Here is a 15,246-nt window from a genome sequence, read left to right on the forward strand (position 1 = left end):
TTATTCCTTTATTTTTGATTGGTATTTTATATTTGTGTATGTGTGTGTGTGTGTGTGTAAACTTATTTTGGTGCATTTATATGTGTGTGAACCAAGATATTATTTATTTCATTCCATGTTTCTACCCCTTTCTCTTCTTTCCTCCCTCCTGTTCTCCTTCTTCTACTCTACTGATCTTATATCTTTTCGATATTCAATCTCCTTTCCTGCCACTTCTTTCCCTTATTTTCCTCTACCTTCCACACATGAGAGAAAACATTCAGCTTTTGATTTTCTGAGTCTGTCTTATTTCACTTAACATGATTTTCAGAATTTCCATCCATTTACCACCAAGTACCTCCATGATGATCAGCCTCGAATGTTCCTTTCCAATTCATCCTGGACAGTGACTGTTGCTCCTCTCCCCATCCTCCCACCTTTCAACTCCTACATTTCTGTTGCTCTCTCCTTTCTCTCAGCCTAAACTCTTATCCAAGCTCTTTTGCCTTTAATTTCCACCCCCCTCTCCCTAATAGAACCTACCTTCTGCCATTAACAAGCACTTGAAACTGGTGAGTCAGAGATTCTTAACCATTCCCTTCTAGTAACAGATATAACTAATAAGACATAATTAATTCTCAGGCCCTGACCTCACTCACTTCTCAAAACAACCCCAATAAGATATTATGATTCTCTGTCAGGAGCAATGGTGCAGAATTGCAGGTTTGATGCCAGCCTCTGCAACTTAGCCAGACCCAAAATAAAAAAGTTAAAAGGTTTAGAGATGTAGCTTAGTGGTAGAGCACCCATGAATTCCATCCCTGGTACCACTTGTGCACGTGTGCACACATACACACACACAGATGTTGTGGTTTTCTACATTTTATAGGTGAGAAAACCAAGGTGGGAATATTATGTGACCTTGACTTGCTCAGGGTCACATAGCAGTTAAGTATCAGAGCAAGACAGGAATCCAGGTTAGACATTGCCAAGCACATGTTCCTCCATCAGCATTGTAAAGCCACCATTCAGCCCATATTGACCCCATTTTTCCCAGGACTCTCAGGGAGACTACATTGCCAACTTAGAGATCCAGTAGGTACTAACAAAGACTCAATCTTTATCTTCTTCTTCTTTCTTTCTGCTTTTGTTTTTTTTACTTGAAGGCAAACATCTACTGAGTATTAAGTCATATCTTTAACCTACCCTGAGACCTTCTTTCTTCGAATAGTTTCCTTCCTTCCTTCCTTCCTTCCTTCCTTCCTTCCTTCCTTCCTTCTTTCTTTCTTTCTTTCTTTCTTTCTTTCTTTCTTTCTTTCTTTCTAAATTTCCTTTGTCTCTTACCCAAAGAAGCTTTTCCTTTATAGAACTAATACAATTGAGCAGAGAGAGGCTGGCTTGGCCAAAGGCCAGATAAGATGCCAAGAGTTTATATCCAGTCATGCTAATCTCCTGGGTAAAATTCCCAGAACTCACTTGATACCCCTGTGCTTAGGTTCCCAAGCATACAGCTTCTAGGCTGCTTCTAGGCTGCCTGCTTCTAGGCTGATAAACATCCTGCAAAGAAATTTTATGTGAAAAGTGTCTGCAGGTTGCCCTCATTTTGTTGCTTTGTTTACACACCCAGTGACCTTCACAAATGGCTTTGGGAAAGTCACAAGGAAATAACAGAGCTACTTTTCTCTCCTCCTTTATTAGACCCTGCTCTAATTTGTTATGCAAACTTGTGCAATCACTGGAAAATGTGCTATGTGCTCCTATGTGCTTTTCAAAGGCAAACAGTCAGGTCAGTGACCCAAGTGTTGTAATGTTACAGGCTGAAATCTGCTTGGATAACCGGCAGAGCTATTTGTCCTTTTGGAAGAGAGCAAATAGTGTATGGCAGTAGGGCCCCAGGTGTTGAGGTCCCAAGTGTTGAGGTAGAGAGAGAAGAGAACAGAGGAAACAAGAGACTGGAGACTGTTAAAATCAGCATCCAAGTTGGCTCCCAATTCTAAGGGAAACCATCTCTCAGATTCTACAGGGAGACTGTTGAATCATGAAATTAATAACCATCCTTTTCCTCTGCTCCAGGCTGCTAGCAAGTTTATCCCAGGAATTTGTCACTGAGGAAATTGATTGTGATGATGAGGATGTATTTAAGGCTGTGGATGCTGCTCTGAAGAATTATAACAATAGGATACAAAGCGGCAACCAGTTTGTGTTGTACCGTGTGACTGAGGTCAATAAGACGGTAAGTAAGTTATATTTTACCTTGAAGTCACTTGGGATTTGTGCAATCACTCAGAGCCCAGTTCTCTCTCTCTCTCTCTGTCACACACACACACACACACACACACACACACACACACACTATACACCACCACCACCACCACCACCACCACCAATAACAGCTACTAAAGACTGATAATCAGTTGGAAAAGACCAGAGCTACTTCGTGTTGTTTTTATTTTTTCTCTCTCTCTCCTAGTATATGGGGAGAGAAAAAAAAAAAAACAGCAAGTAGGGGTAGAGAGCAGGGTATGGCTAGTCCTTGGGCATAACTAGCCATACCCTGCTCTCTACCCCTCACAACCTCAGGAAGGCAGAGCCAGGGGTAGAAGGCAAGGTATGGCTAGTCCTTTGGCAAACAAAGTTGGCTTTTTGGATAGAAAAAGTAGTATCCTAGTGGTACATGCCTGTAATACCAGAGACTAAGGAAGCTGAGGCAGGAGGATCACAAGTTTGAGACCAGTCTCAACAACTTAGTGAGATGCTGTCTCAAAATAAAAGATAAAAAAGGCTGGGGTTGTAGTTCCATAGTGAAGTGCCTCTGGATTGAATCCTCAATACCAGTGGGGAGGGAGCAGGGGAGCAGTATACTAGAAAGAAAAATGGAGAAAGGTAAAAGGGGCTACAGGAGAATCCAAGAACTCAGTGAGCCTGCAGAAAGAGGATTGATTCACTAGGTGTCTGGCCTGAGAATACAATCTAAAGACCTCTAAACCTTAAATGAGAGGGGGTTCTCTGTGCGGTGTATCTAAGAGGAGTCAGGAGTGAGATTAGCATGGTTCTACTGCATTAGGCAAAATATCTGCTGTGATGTCTTTGTGGCTGAGTGCACCAAGGTTAACAGTAATGTTTGGGTTGACTTTTAATATACGTTTATCTCTGCCCTGATGAACTCAGGTAGGAGAAAATGCTGTCAGTATGAATAAATTCAAAGGTATACAAATCTTTCGAGAGTTTGTTTAAATTTCACTATAAAAGACTATTTCTCTGGATTAGTTAGGCAAATGTTTTACTTCAGTAGAAGTAAACTACCACCCTGTGACATCAGAAGGATAAAGGAGAAAACCCTAGGCGACATGGTTTTTCATTTTATCATTTTTTTGGAAAGCAAAATCGAATCATTTTGTTTCACAACCTAATATGTTTGTGTAAGGAATTCTGTTTCCTGCTGCTTGCAAGCAACAATACATTGGTAGTGTCTTCATCAACTAATTTTGTGGCAAATTTGGACTTTATGCTAAAATGTCCATATAATCCTATTTTATCTTTACTCATCTAATTCACCTCTGCACATTAAAATTCATTGTATGACATCTTAGAAAAATTATGTTTCCCCAAAAAAGGAATGAAGCACTGATATAGTCCACGATGTCACTCATCCTTTCAGGCTAAGGATTCTTTTTTTTTTTTCCCAGTGATAGAAAAATCTTTATTTTTTTAACTTTATTTTTTATTACTTCTAATCAGTTATACATGACAGCAGAAAGCTTTTCCATTCATTGTACGCAAATGGAGCACAACTTTTCATTTCTCTGGTTGTACATGATGTAGAGTCGCACCACATGTATCCAAGGTAATGATGTTCGTCTCATTCCACCGTCTTTCCTGCCTGCCCCCTCCCCATCCCTCCCTCCCCTTGGCCCAATCATAGTTCTTCCATTCTCCCTACACTCACCCTCATTATGGGTCAGCATCCACTTATAAGAGCGAACATTCAGCCTTTGGTTTGGGGGGATTGGCTTACTTTGCATAGCATGATATTTTTCCAACTCCATCCATTTACCTGCAAATTTTATAATTTTATTCTCTTTCAATGCTGAGTAATCTTCCATTGTGTATATATACTACAGTTTCTTTATCCATTCATCTATTGGAGGGCATCTAGGTTGGTTCCACAGTTTAGCTATTGTGAATTGTGCAGCTATAAACATTGAAGTGGCTGCTTTACCATAGTATGTTGTTTTTTAAGTCTTTAGGATATACACCGAGGAGTGGGAAAGCTAGGTCAAATAGTGGTTTCATTCCAAGTTTTCTAAGGAATCTCCATACTGCTTTCCAGATTGGCTGCACCAATTTGCAGTCCCACCAACAATGTTTGAGTGTGCCTTTTCTCCAACATCCTCATCAATAATTATTGTTGTTTGTATTCTTGATAACTGCCATTCTGAGTGGTGTGAGATGAAATCTTAGAGTAGTTTTAATTTGTATTTCTCTAATTACTAGAGATGTTGAACATTTTTTCATATATTTGTTGATTGATTGTATATCCTCTTCTGAGAAGTGTCTGTTCAGCTCCTTAGCCCATTTATTGATTGGGTTGTTTTTTTGGCGTTAAGTTTTTTGAGGTCTTTATATATACAGGTTAAGGATTCTTAGCATTCTTTCAAGGCTTTGAAGATATTATGCAAAGTGAAAGAAGAACCACATGTTTATGATTCCACTGATACGAAATGTCTTCGATAAGCAAATACAGATAGACAGAAAGTAGATTATTAACTTCCAGGGAGATGGAGAGAGGAAGAATAGGAAGTAACTGTTAATAACTAAGAAAGGGTGCAGGGTTTCTTTTGCAGGGGAGATCAAATGGTCTAAGATGGATTAAGGCAATCATTGTAAATACACTAAAAAACATTGAATTGTACAGTTTAGGTGGATGAATTGTATGGCATGTGATTTTATCTCAATAAAGCTGCTTTAAAAATGTGCTGGGGGAGAGGGAGAAAAATTAGAAAATAAAGTAAATAAACTCTCTAAAATCATGCATTATTAATCCTACCACACAGAAATAATTATTAATAATTTTAATTTAAATATCTCTCATTCTTTAGAATTATCAAATATATGTTTATTAGGAAAAAAGTCAGAAAACTTAGAAATGTTTGCTTAAAGAAGAAAGTGAAAGATAATTATAATCCAACTGAGAGACAAATATTTTAATGGATTGCTACATATCTTTCCCAGCTTTTTAAAAGACATATGTACATGTAAATTAGTTTTCACCAAAAAAAATAAGCTAATGTTTTTGTAAATATAATATAAATTTTCCTCTGTGGAAATATTTATAAAGATGTAAGTATTTATATTTTTAATGAATGTGTGGCTCTCATTGAATCAAATCAGATCAAGACCAATATTAATAACTATCGCAGAACCCACTCAGATCATTCCTGGTGGGCCAGCTGGATGAACTCCGTAATCTGTGGTTGCTCTTTTCAGGTTGGCTCTGAAACATTTTATTCCCTCAAGTATCAAATCAAGGAGGGTGACTGTCCTGTTCAAAGTGGCAAAACCTGGCAGGATTGTGACTACAAGGGAGTGGAGGAAGCTGTGAGTACGTAGGTGATTCTCAACATGAAAACATAAAAATTGTATGTATTCGTGGGCGACCATGTGATGTTCTGATGCTGTATCCATTGCGTAATGTTTAGATCAAGTTAAACATATCTACCTCCTCAAACAGACATGCTTTTCTTTATGGTGACAATATTCAAAATCCTTTCTTCTAGCCTTTTGAAATCCACAGTCCATAACTATTACCTACAGTCACCCTCCTGTGCAACGGCACATCAGAACTTCTTGCTCTCACTGACCGCAATTCAGTACCCACTGACCAAAATTTCCCCACCCCCACCCCCATCCCCCCTCCACACCCGGCACTGCTCTCCTCAGCCTCCAGTAAACACTGTTTTACCCTCAACTTCTATGAGATATATATTTTTTTATATTCCACATATGAGTGAGGTCACATGGTCCCTGCCTTTCTGTGCCTGGCTTATTTCACTAGCATAATGATCCCCAGTTCCATCCACATTGTTGCAAATGATAATTCTACCCTTTTTAATGACTGAATTAAAAAGGTATTCTCTTGTGTACATGTACCAGGTGTTCTTCTGTATCCATTCATCAGTTGTGGATGTTTCACTGGGACTATTAATATTATTGAGCCTGTTTTTGAGGGAGGCACACAAACCTTCAAATTTGTAATATCTGGGCTCTTCTTTTTTTTAGGTGTTTTTTTTTTTTTTTAGTTATCTTATTTATTTATTTATATGTAGTGCTAAGAATCAAACCTAGTGCCTCACACATTCGAGGCAAGCACTCTGCCATTGAGCCACAACCCCAGCCCAATATCTGTGTTCTTGCATAGATAGAAAAATCATGGATAAGCCCTCCCATGAGAAGGAGATCCTAGTGATTACCCAGGACTTGGGAGTCAGACCTCAGAGAGATAGCAGATCAACATTTGGGCTGAACTCAAGGTCCAATGAGAGAAGAATGCAGGTACTTCATCTACTTGGGCCTGTGTACAAATCTTGACTTTGCCTTCAAGTACCTGGGTGGTGGCAGGAAAGCTACTTGACCTCTCTGATTTGATGTTCTCCCCTATAAAGAGATGATATTGACCTCATTGCATTGTTGGAAGATGAAATGAGATAAATTATGCAAAGGACCTTGTTAAGAAAGGCTATTCTTAAAAGGGGGGATTAGAAAACAAAGCAAATAACCATACTAAAATCACCCATAACTAACCAAACACCTACCACATGCCTGGCACACCATAGAGGTTATTTTATCTAAAGGAAAGTTGGAATTACTGTCTACCTGAGAAGCAAGCCTCTCTTTTCACATTCCACGAATTCCCCTCTTTGATGTCAGGATATTGCCATACTCTGTGTATTTTGAACATGACAGTCACCTGTAGTTATAAAATGGCTCAGGACTCCAAGTCAGGGGACCAGGATGGTTGTGCTGGTTCTGCCCCCTCACTGAGCCTTCTGGTGGTCAGGGCTAGTGAGCTGCTGTGCCCTGCCCTGCTTGCCTCTTGGGCTGTGGGGATGAAGATATGCTTTATCCTAATAGAATAGTGTCTGCTGCTTAGGGTAAGTCCAATGGGTGTGACTGAAAAATGACACGACAGAAAAATAACTAAAAAAATACTGTTCAACAAGAAGTGGAAAGCCGCCAAAGTGCCCGTGATGTGGTGGGCCTCCGAGGGTCACCTTATTGTGAGTTTGCACACTTCCTCTTCACAACAAGTGTGGCAGAGCTCCTATGAGATGGGTAAACTGAGACTCTGAGGGGCAAAGAGACTTGTCAGAGGGAACAGTGAGCAAGTGGCAGATGCCAAGATCCTTGCTCTTTCTCATAGGTCAATTTGAACCTTGTGCAAATGGTGTTAATCCACTGAAATTGAGAGGTAAAGCAAGCAGAGAGTTTAGCAGGATGTTCTAAGGCACTGTGAATATCTTGGTGAAAAAGAAGTGTCTCTGAGGCTCTTAAAAGCCTCCCCATTCATATTGCCTCTCCTCTGACACATCATGAATATCAGTGGGCCATAAAACACAATCACTGGGCTACAAAAGAAAAAAAAAATGCTCATTCTCATGTCTTAAAACTCTGTTAGGAAAAAAAAAACTTTCATAAGTTTTTTTTTTAATTTTTATTTTTAAAGACAGACATATGTAGTAACAGTACTGAGTGGACTTCTCGATAGAAAAGATTGGGGTAAATGGTCTCTATCTTTCCTTTTAGGCGACAGGAGAATGCACAGCAACCGTGGGGAAGAGGGAGAGTACGAAATTCTCCGTGGCTACCCAGATCTGCCAGATTATTCCAGGTAGTTGATATATCTGGTGACACTGCCCAGAGGAGATTAGCCATTTCTATGTATCTGGAACACAACCCAGGCCAGGTGACTGTCCCCTCCCAGAGGGTGGCAGTTGCAATGACATTTGCAATGCTTAGGAGCGCAGCTGTATGGGTGGGTGGAGCTGCAGAGCCCTGATGTTGGGCCATCATATGCCAATCATCATGCCAAACCCATCCCAACTCTATTCCTCACCTGTCACTTTGGATCAGGTGTGTGGGGGTGGGGGAGGGGGTCCCCTGCTAAAAGGGCAGGAAGACAGACCTGCCCTCAACTGTAGGCAGTATCCCAGAATAAGGCAAGCAGAGGCTCTGAGGTCAGTGCTGCCTGGAACTTTCAGAGATCTTTGTCACCTGTTTCACTGTCACTTGGGAGATAGAAGTGCTGCCTGCTGCACAGGAGCTCTGTGAGGCTGAAAGGAGACAGGAGGCCTGAAGGCGCCATGTCTACTATCTTGATAATTATTAATGATAATCTGGACAAAAATAATAATTAATATCTATTGGACACTCGTGTTCCAGGCATGGTTCTAGGCATTTCACGTGCATGAACTTATTTAATCCCACAGCAACTCTTTGAGGTAGATATTAACATCACCATTTTTCAGGTGTGGAAACAGAAAGAGCAGTTAAATAACTTGTCCAGGATCCCACAGATAGGAAGTAATGGAGTTGGTAGAATAGAACCTCAATAAATGAAATTGCTTAAGAACATAATTATGGAGCAACCTGTCAACAAGTACAACCACTATTAGCCCTTTTGCTAATGTGGCAGAAGTACCAAGTATCTCCATAAACATGTGTCAGGAAAATATTAACTGGGCAAATATGCAACTTCTCATTGCAGAAGTTATGTTGAATTGGGATAATAGGCAAAGTTAGAAATCCGGAGGGGACTGCTGGGTGTGCTGGTGCACGCCTGTAATCCCAGCAACTCAGAGGCTAAGGCAGGAGGATTGCAAGTTTGAGGCTAACCTCAGCAATTTAGCAAGACCCTAAGACCCTGTCTTACAATAAAAGATCAAAAGAGCTGGAGGTGTAGCTCAGTGGTAGAACACCCTGGATTCAACTCCCAATACCCCCAAAAAAAAGAAAAGAAAGAAAGAAAGAAAAGGAAAGGAAAAAAGAAAAACTGGATATGGTAGGAAATTATTTGGTCACCCAGAAAAGCTGAATGTACTTCTTTCTCTATTCTTTTCACCCTCAAAAAGCTATCCTTCTCTTCTCTCCCTCCCACTCAGTCTTCTGAATAAAAACGGGTTGGAGACAAGGCAAACTGCTGGTCTTGTCTCTCTCCTCTTCTACCTTCTGTGTTTGTCTCATCTCTCTATATATCTTTTTTTTTAAATAATCATTAGTGATTCTCTCATTTTCTCTACTGATTTCCTCTCCAGTTTTTTTTGTTTGTTTGTTTTTTGGGGGTATTGGGAGTTGAATCCAAGTGGTTCTACCACTGAGCTATACCTCTAGCCCTTTTGATCTTTTATTGTGAGACAGGGTCTTAGGGTCTTGCTAAGCTTCTGAGGTTAGCCTCAAACTTGCAATCCTCCTGCCTTAGCCTCTGAGTTGCTGGGATTACAGGCGTGCACCAGCATACCCAGCAGTCCCCTCCAGATTTCTAACTTTGCCTATTATCCCAATTCAACATAACTTCTGCAATGAGAAGTTGCATATTTGCCCAGTTAATGTTTTTCTGACGCATATTTATGGAGAGAAATCCAAGAAAGAGGTGTGAGGACAGTCATGTTGAGAAGCTAACCACTGAGGGGCAGCACTGTCCACCACAGCTGGCCTCCTGCCTGTGTTAGGTTCTTCCATACCCACTGGGTGAGGAAGCCTCAGGCTCTCAGGGGGTGACCCTGCCAAGCGCGCCTCTCATTCTGCAGCTATGTCCCCCTTTCCAGGGCTAGGGCTGCCTGTTGTGAACTTTACTTGATAATTTAATACAGGTTCTTTCTCAAATATCTCACACCATTTATCAGAAACCCTTCTGCAATTCCCCATTCTTACAGCACACTCTTCTTCAGGCACTTCTGGAGGTCTCTGATGCCCTGGACTTATGTGGAGAATGTTGAATATGTGCATTTTCCTGGGGGAGGGGGCCATAACTTTCATCGGATCCACCATGGAGTCTGTGTCTCTTTGAATATAGCTGAATATGAAGGCAGTTGGGTACCCTGACCTAGGGAATGAGAACCTGGCTCAGCAGCCCAAGTCGTCTCTACCGACTGTTCCCAAAGCTCTGGTAATGTGTGTATGCCACATTCCACGCTACTGTGCCACAACTATCCTGTTTCCTTGGGAGCCTCTCCTCCCTTCTCTTAGGCCCTCAGACCTGATGGTGACACCTCGGGTCACCCCCACCTGCCTTAGTTCAGGCATCTTCACTTTTTTCTTAGAGACCTCCTTGACCTCACTCTGGGTCTTTACAAGCTCTTGCCGAATCATATTGAAAGGGTCTGTCTACACTTCTGTCTCTCCCATCCTTCATAAAAGTGACCTTTACTAACACATGGAGGTCTCCCTACAGCCCAGCTTAGCGCTGGGCCTATCACAGCAGGTACAGACCAGCCTCAAAGGAAAGGGTGTGATACCTTTGCCCTTCACACATGCACCATCCCAGTCACCTTGACTAACAAGAAAGCTCTTGGCCTTCAGCACTCTTCATATAAAAACATAGCCAGGCAGCCACATGTATTCCTTCCCCCAGTGGTTTCTTTTAGGTGATGCATGAAATCCTAAACATAAAGATCTAAGAAATTTTTAACAATATGTGTAACATAAAAAATTTTAAATGAATCTGTATTTGCACTGGCTCTTTTTCTCTTAGAGCAAAGAGCACATTTGTCAGATTGAGTTGATATGAAACACCTTAAACTCTGAGTTAGGCTTCTGCTTTCATTATCACTAAAAAATAAGCAATATATCTGCAATGTTTTAATTTTTAATAAAAGGATATATTCATGTGTAATTTTTGTAATTTAAAAATACTTTAAATAAATGTAAGGGCTGGAGATATAGTTCAGTGGTAGAGCACTTGCCTATCATACATAGGACTTTGAATTCAATCCCTAAGCACTGTCAAAAAAATTAATAAACTAATTAATTAATTTAATTCAATACATTAAAAATAATTTTGCATGATATTATATAGATAAAATGTTTCGGAGTGAATGATAGTCCCCCTCCCAAGCTAAAAAGCAGTTTTATATTCTTGTTTTTCCTTCTGCAGAGAGAGTTTACTGCAAAAGTTGTTAGAGCTTTCTAAATTATATTCTTGGCTGGGTGAAGTGGCACATACCTGTAATTCCAGTGACTCAGGAGGTTGAGGCAGGAGAATTGGAAGTTCAAAGCCAGCCTCAGCAGTTTAGTAAGATCCTGTCTCAGAATTTCAAAAATAAATTTAAAAGTTGGAGATGGAGCTCAGTAGTAAAGTGCCCCTGGGTTTAATCCCCAGTACTGGAGCAGAAAAAAATCAAATACTTAAATTTAAGTAAATGATTAATGAATGAGTGAAGTATCTTCTTGGTTTAGGACAAGACAATGTACCAGATGCTGGTTTTGATAGCTAACACTGCCTTTTTGCCTTCTCTCCGTTCAGCTGAGGGCCCTGTGGTGACAGCCCAGTACACCTGTCGGGGCTGTGTGTATCCCATATCAACTGAGAGCCCTGACCTGGAGCCCATTTTGAAACATGCCATTCAACATTTTAACAACAACACGAAGCATTCCCACCTCTTTGCTCTTGGAGAAGTAAAAAGAGCCCAAAGACAGGTTTGTTTTGAAATTTTTCACGTCACATGATGTAGATCTTTACTTTCAGGGTTTAGATTTCTTAGATCTTTACTTTCAGGGTTTCATCACCTAAAATAAATCATTGGTGGAAGGAAAACATAAGATTGTGGCTGTGTTTTCATGTAAAGAGCACCAAAGGCAAAGAGTGGGGAGTGTAACATGCAAAGGAAAATGGGTGGCTAATCACTCATCCTTCCTTTCAAACTGTTTTAATGAGCAAGTAGTCATCACTACATATTTTTCCCAGAGAAAGAGAAATGGAAAAGTCATTCTGGCTTTAGAGTTTAAAAATCCATATCTTAAAAAGGCTGGCTGATTGTTTTTTGTTTTTTTTTAATGTTGCCCCTAAATTACAGTTTCCATATCATCATGGAGAAAACAGTAAATACCTAATAATCTGTATTTTTTTTATTGGTTCAGTTCACCAAGTCTTTTCTGCTAATTCACTGGGACCCTTGCTTTTCAGATGGTTATGAGTGATTCATTTTGGTCAGTAACATTCTCTGAATTTAAGACACCCATGACTTGCCTGGAGGCAAGACACATTTTTTACTCAATTCTGTCCATATACAACTATCAGGGTTGGGCCAGCCCAGAATAAAGAAGGAAAATTCCACTACCTGGTATTCTCAGAACCTATAAAGGCCACTCCCCCTCTAAAGTTTTCTTAACTAGAAGAGAGAACATTATTGTTTCACAAAATTTACTAAAACTTTTCTTTCTGCAGACTGGCAGAGGAAGTATTGCTAGGTCTTATTAAAGGAAATGTAGCAAGTTCATCTATTATTGCTTTTCATTTGTAGATGTGCATGAGAGTGTGTGTGTAAATGTGTGTATTGTGTGTGTGTGTGTGTGCGTTTAAGTGTTTTGTTTGAGTCTCAGGGTACTCTATATTTACTCAGTAATGACTTTTGTCAGGAAATAGTAATAGTTTCCTTGAGCACTTATGTTATGCAGTACTTTAAACTTCTCATAACTTTTTTATCTCACTGTGAATAATATTTAAATTGTACTTTAAACTCTTATCCTCAAATTATTGCAGGTGGTGGCTGGATGGAACTATGAAATTACCTATTCAATTGTTCAAACTGATTGTCTCAAAAAGGATTTTCTACTCTTAACTCCAGACTGCAAGTCCCTTTCCGATGGTGTAAGTGAGCAAAAGTCTAATTATAAAGTTCTTCAATTTTGTTTACAGTATTCAGGGGCATAGAAACTATCAAGGCTATGTGAGAAGATTGTCCCTAAAACATAAATGTCATTTAGCAATTCATAGTCACATTCACTCAGTATCCCTGAATTAACAATAACCCTAACCTTTGACACTGGTCAAACTTACCCCATCAAAGAATCTGCACATCTAGCAATTAAGTATTTACAGAGTATACCGTATTTCACCGCATAATCGTTGCACTCTAATTTTCAGTCCAAAAATTGGTGCATAACGTTTCATCGGTAAAGATCGCAAGGTATACTTTTGTTCTCCAGCCGCTTGAAAGGAAAACGGAGCAGCACTGCTATCGCGGTTGGTAAGCGAATGAGCGTTTGTCTTGCGCTCAGCGAGCCCTGAGCCTAGAATTCTCAGCCCCCGCGCGCTATCAGTGTGTTTCCAAAAGCCAATTCGCGGGATTTCTTTAGAGCGCTGCGGTATTAACGGTATTGTCAGTCAACCTATTGAAGAGCCATAGCCACAAGGGGAGCCTGCTGGCGAGGCTGCCACACGATTTGGCAAGCCTTGCATCTCGCGGTGATAGCTAAACCGTACAGTTCGTCAGTCAGCAATAAGTCAACGTCCGAAGCATTTCTGATGGTGGATAAATATAAAAATTATTCTTCCTGCTTCAAGCTGAAAGTGATTATAGTCGCTGTGGAGCACAGAAACAGACCGTAGAAAGAGTTTTCCGTGAACGAAAAGTTAAACAACAATAAAAACAAACAAACAACAAACAAAACGACTTCTCATAAGATCAGCAAAAAATTGGGGGCATAAAATCTGCGACGATTGAGAGGGGAAATACGGTAACCAAAGACTAGGAAAGGCCCTAAACAAATGATGAAATTGCCAGGTTTGTCTTTGTTATGTCTTCACACTTTCCTATCTCCTGGGGAGACCTGAAGGGCACGGAATTCAAATGCGTTCTCCACCTCCACACAGGACAGTTCCTGACTTCAAACTTGTCTCTGCTGGTTTTACTCACCTTCCCTCTTCTACCTTGGTCTTTAATAAGCACATTCTGAGTCTCTATCCCTTAGTGGCCCTTTATAGGATGATATCTTGTCATGGTCAACCACAATATGTTAAAATGGTGTTGGCAATCGTTGGATGAATGTTAAAATGGCTAAAGGCATCTTTCCCCAGGGATATTTTCATTGTAGCAGAAGACTGTCCTTTAACCAAGGAATTGCTGCAAGACCTTTAATCTACTTCTAAAATTCTATTAGATGGGGGCAGGGTGGAGGTGGGGAGGGTGGGAGGATGGAAAGTCCAGACCACAGGATGTTAATTTTGTTGTTATTTTTAATAGGATAATATTGGGAATGAATTATATATGCAGCAGTTGGAAATGGTTAAGTAAATGGCAGTATAAATATAGAGTAGAATACTGTTTATGGAGAGTTTTTAGTAGAATAATAGAATGGTCACAATATGTTCAGTGAAAAAAAAATCAGGTTACAGAACTATACATACAGATTTACACTGTTACAGATCTGGGGCTTTCTGTGAAGCTGAGGCAGTATAAAGACACCCTCTTCAAATCTCAATTCTTGAGATCAAGTCAGAAAGATTTCAGGCATGTTTCTCAGAGTAACAGGAATGAGTTTATTGAAGGGTTAGGGAAAAGGAAAGTGGACACTCTCAAGGGAGTGAGTCCTCTCAGAGAGGAGGGGGACAATGTGCCTCTCTTGCACTCCAGTTTTATTGGGCATCCCAGAAAAGTTTCCGTAGAGTTCCACCCAGGTCTACTTCTTGACTTTCAACTAATAGCAAGGTGACATCAGACTTTCTAGTCTCCACTGTCATGGCAACTTTAGTTCACTTTGGCCCATGGTGACCAGTTCTAATTGGATTCCTTAAAGAAAAAAAAAAGAAAAATATATATATATACACATACATATACATATATGTATATATATGTACATACATATATATTTAGTTGTAAATAGATACAATACCTTTATTTTATTTATTTATTTTTATGTGGTACTGAGGATTGAACCCAGTGACTCACACATGCTAGGCAAGCATTCTACCACCGAGGTACAACCTGGCCCCTAATTGAATTCTTAACCATACATTCTTACAAATTTTATGGTTAGAAGGAACTATCCTTATCTCCCAGAGTTTCAGGATCTGGTCACAAAAGTTTCCTTTCGGGTAACTTGGGTTCCTTTTATCAACATTGTTTTGGGCCTTGTTCATTTTTCCTGCAGTGAACAAGTAGTTTGCTGAGGAATGTGACATACCCTTTCCATTGAGGCCAGGCGGGGATGCAGGTTAATTGCTTCTTGGAAGGAAAGCAGGTGGGGTCAGCATAGTAGGCTCATTTTATAGAA

General features: G+C 40.1%; 1 protein-coding gene across 4 annotated transcripts in view; it reads left to right on the forward strand.

The window, feature by feature from the left end:
* Positions 1-1,750: 1,750 nt before the first annotated feature.
* The window catches only part of Kng1 (kininogen 1), a 36,705-nt gene continuing 23,209 nt past the window's right edge, over positions 1,751-15,246 (forward strand). For 2 of the 4 annotated variants that reach the window (XM_048804037.1, XM_015499966.2), the window contains exons 1-5: positions 1,752-2,212; positions 5,467-5,577; positions 7,783-7,867; positions 11,498-11,670; positions 12,734-12,841. In XM_048804037.1, coding sequence (XP_048659994.1) covers positions 2,018-2,212; positions 5,467-5,577; positions 7,783-7,867; positions 11,498-11,670; positions 12,734-12,841 — 672 coding nt within the window. In that variant the 5' untranslated portion in view covers positions 1,752-2,017. Of the gene's footprint in view, positions 2,213-5,466; positions 5,578-7,782; positions 7,868-11,497; positions 11,671-12,733; positions 12,842-15,246 lie in introns of all 4 variants that reach the window. The other 2 variants (XM_048804036.1, XM_048804039.1) reach the window with 2 other exon arrangements.

This window comes from Marmota marmota, unplaced genomic scaffold, assembly GCF_001458135.2.
Source record: "Marmota marmota marmota unplaced genomic scaffold, marMar, whole genome shotgun sequence".
Taxonomy (NCBI): domain Eukaryota; kingdom Metazoa; phylum Chordata; class Mammalia; order Rodentia; family Sciuridae; genus Marmota; species Marmota marmota.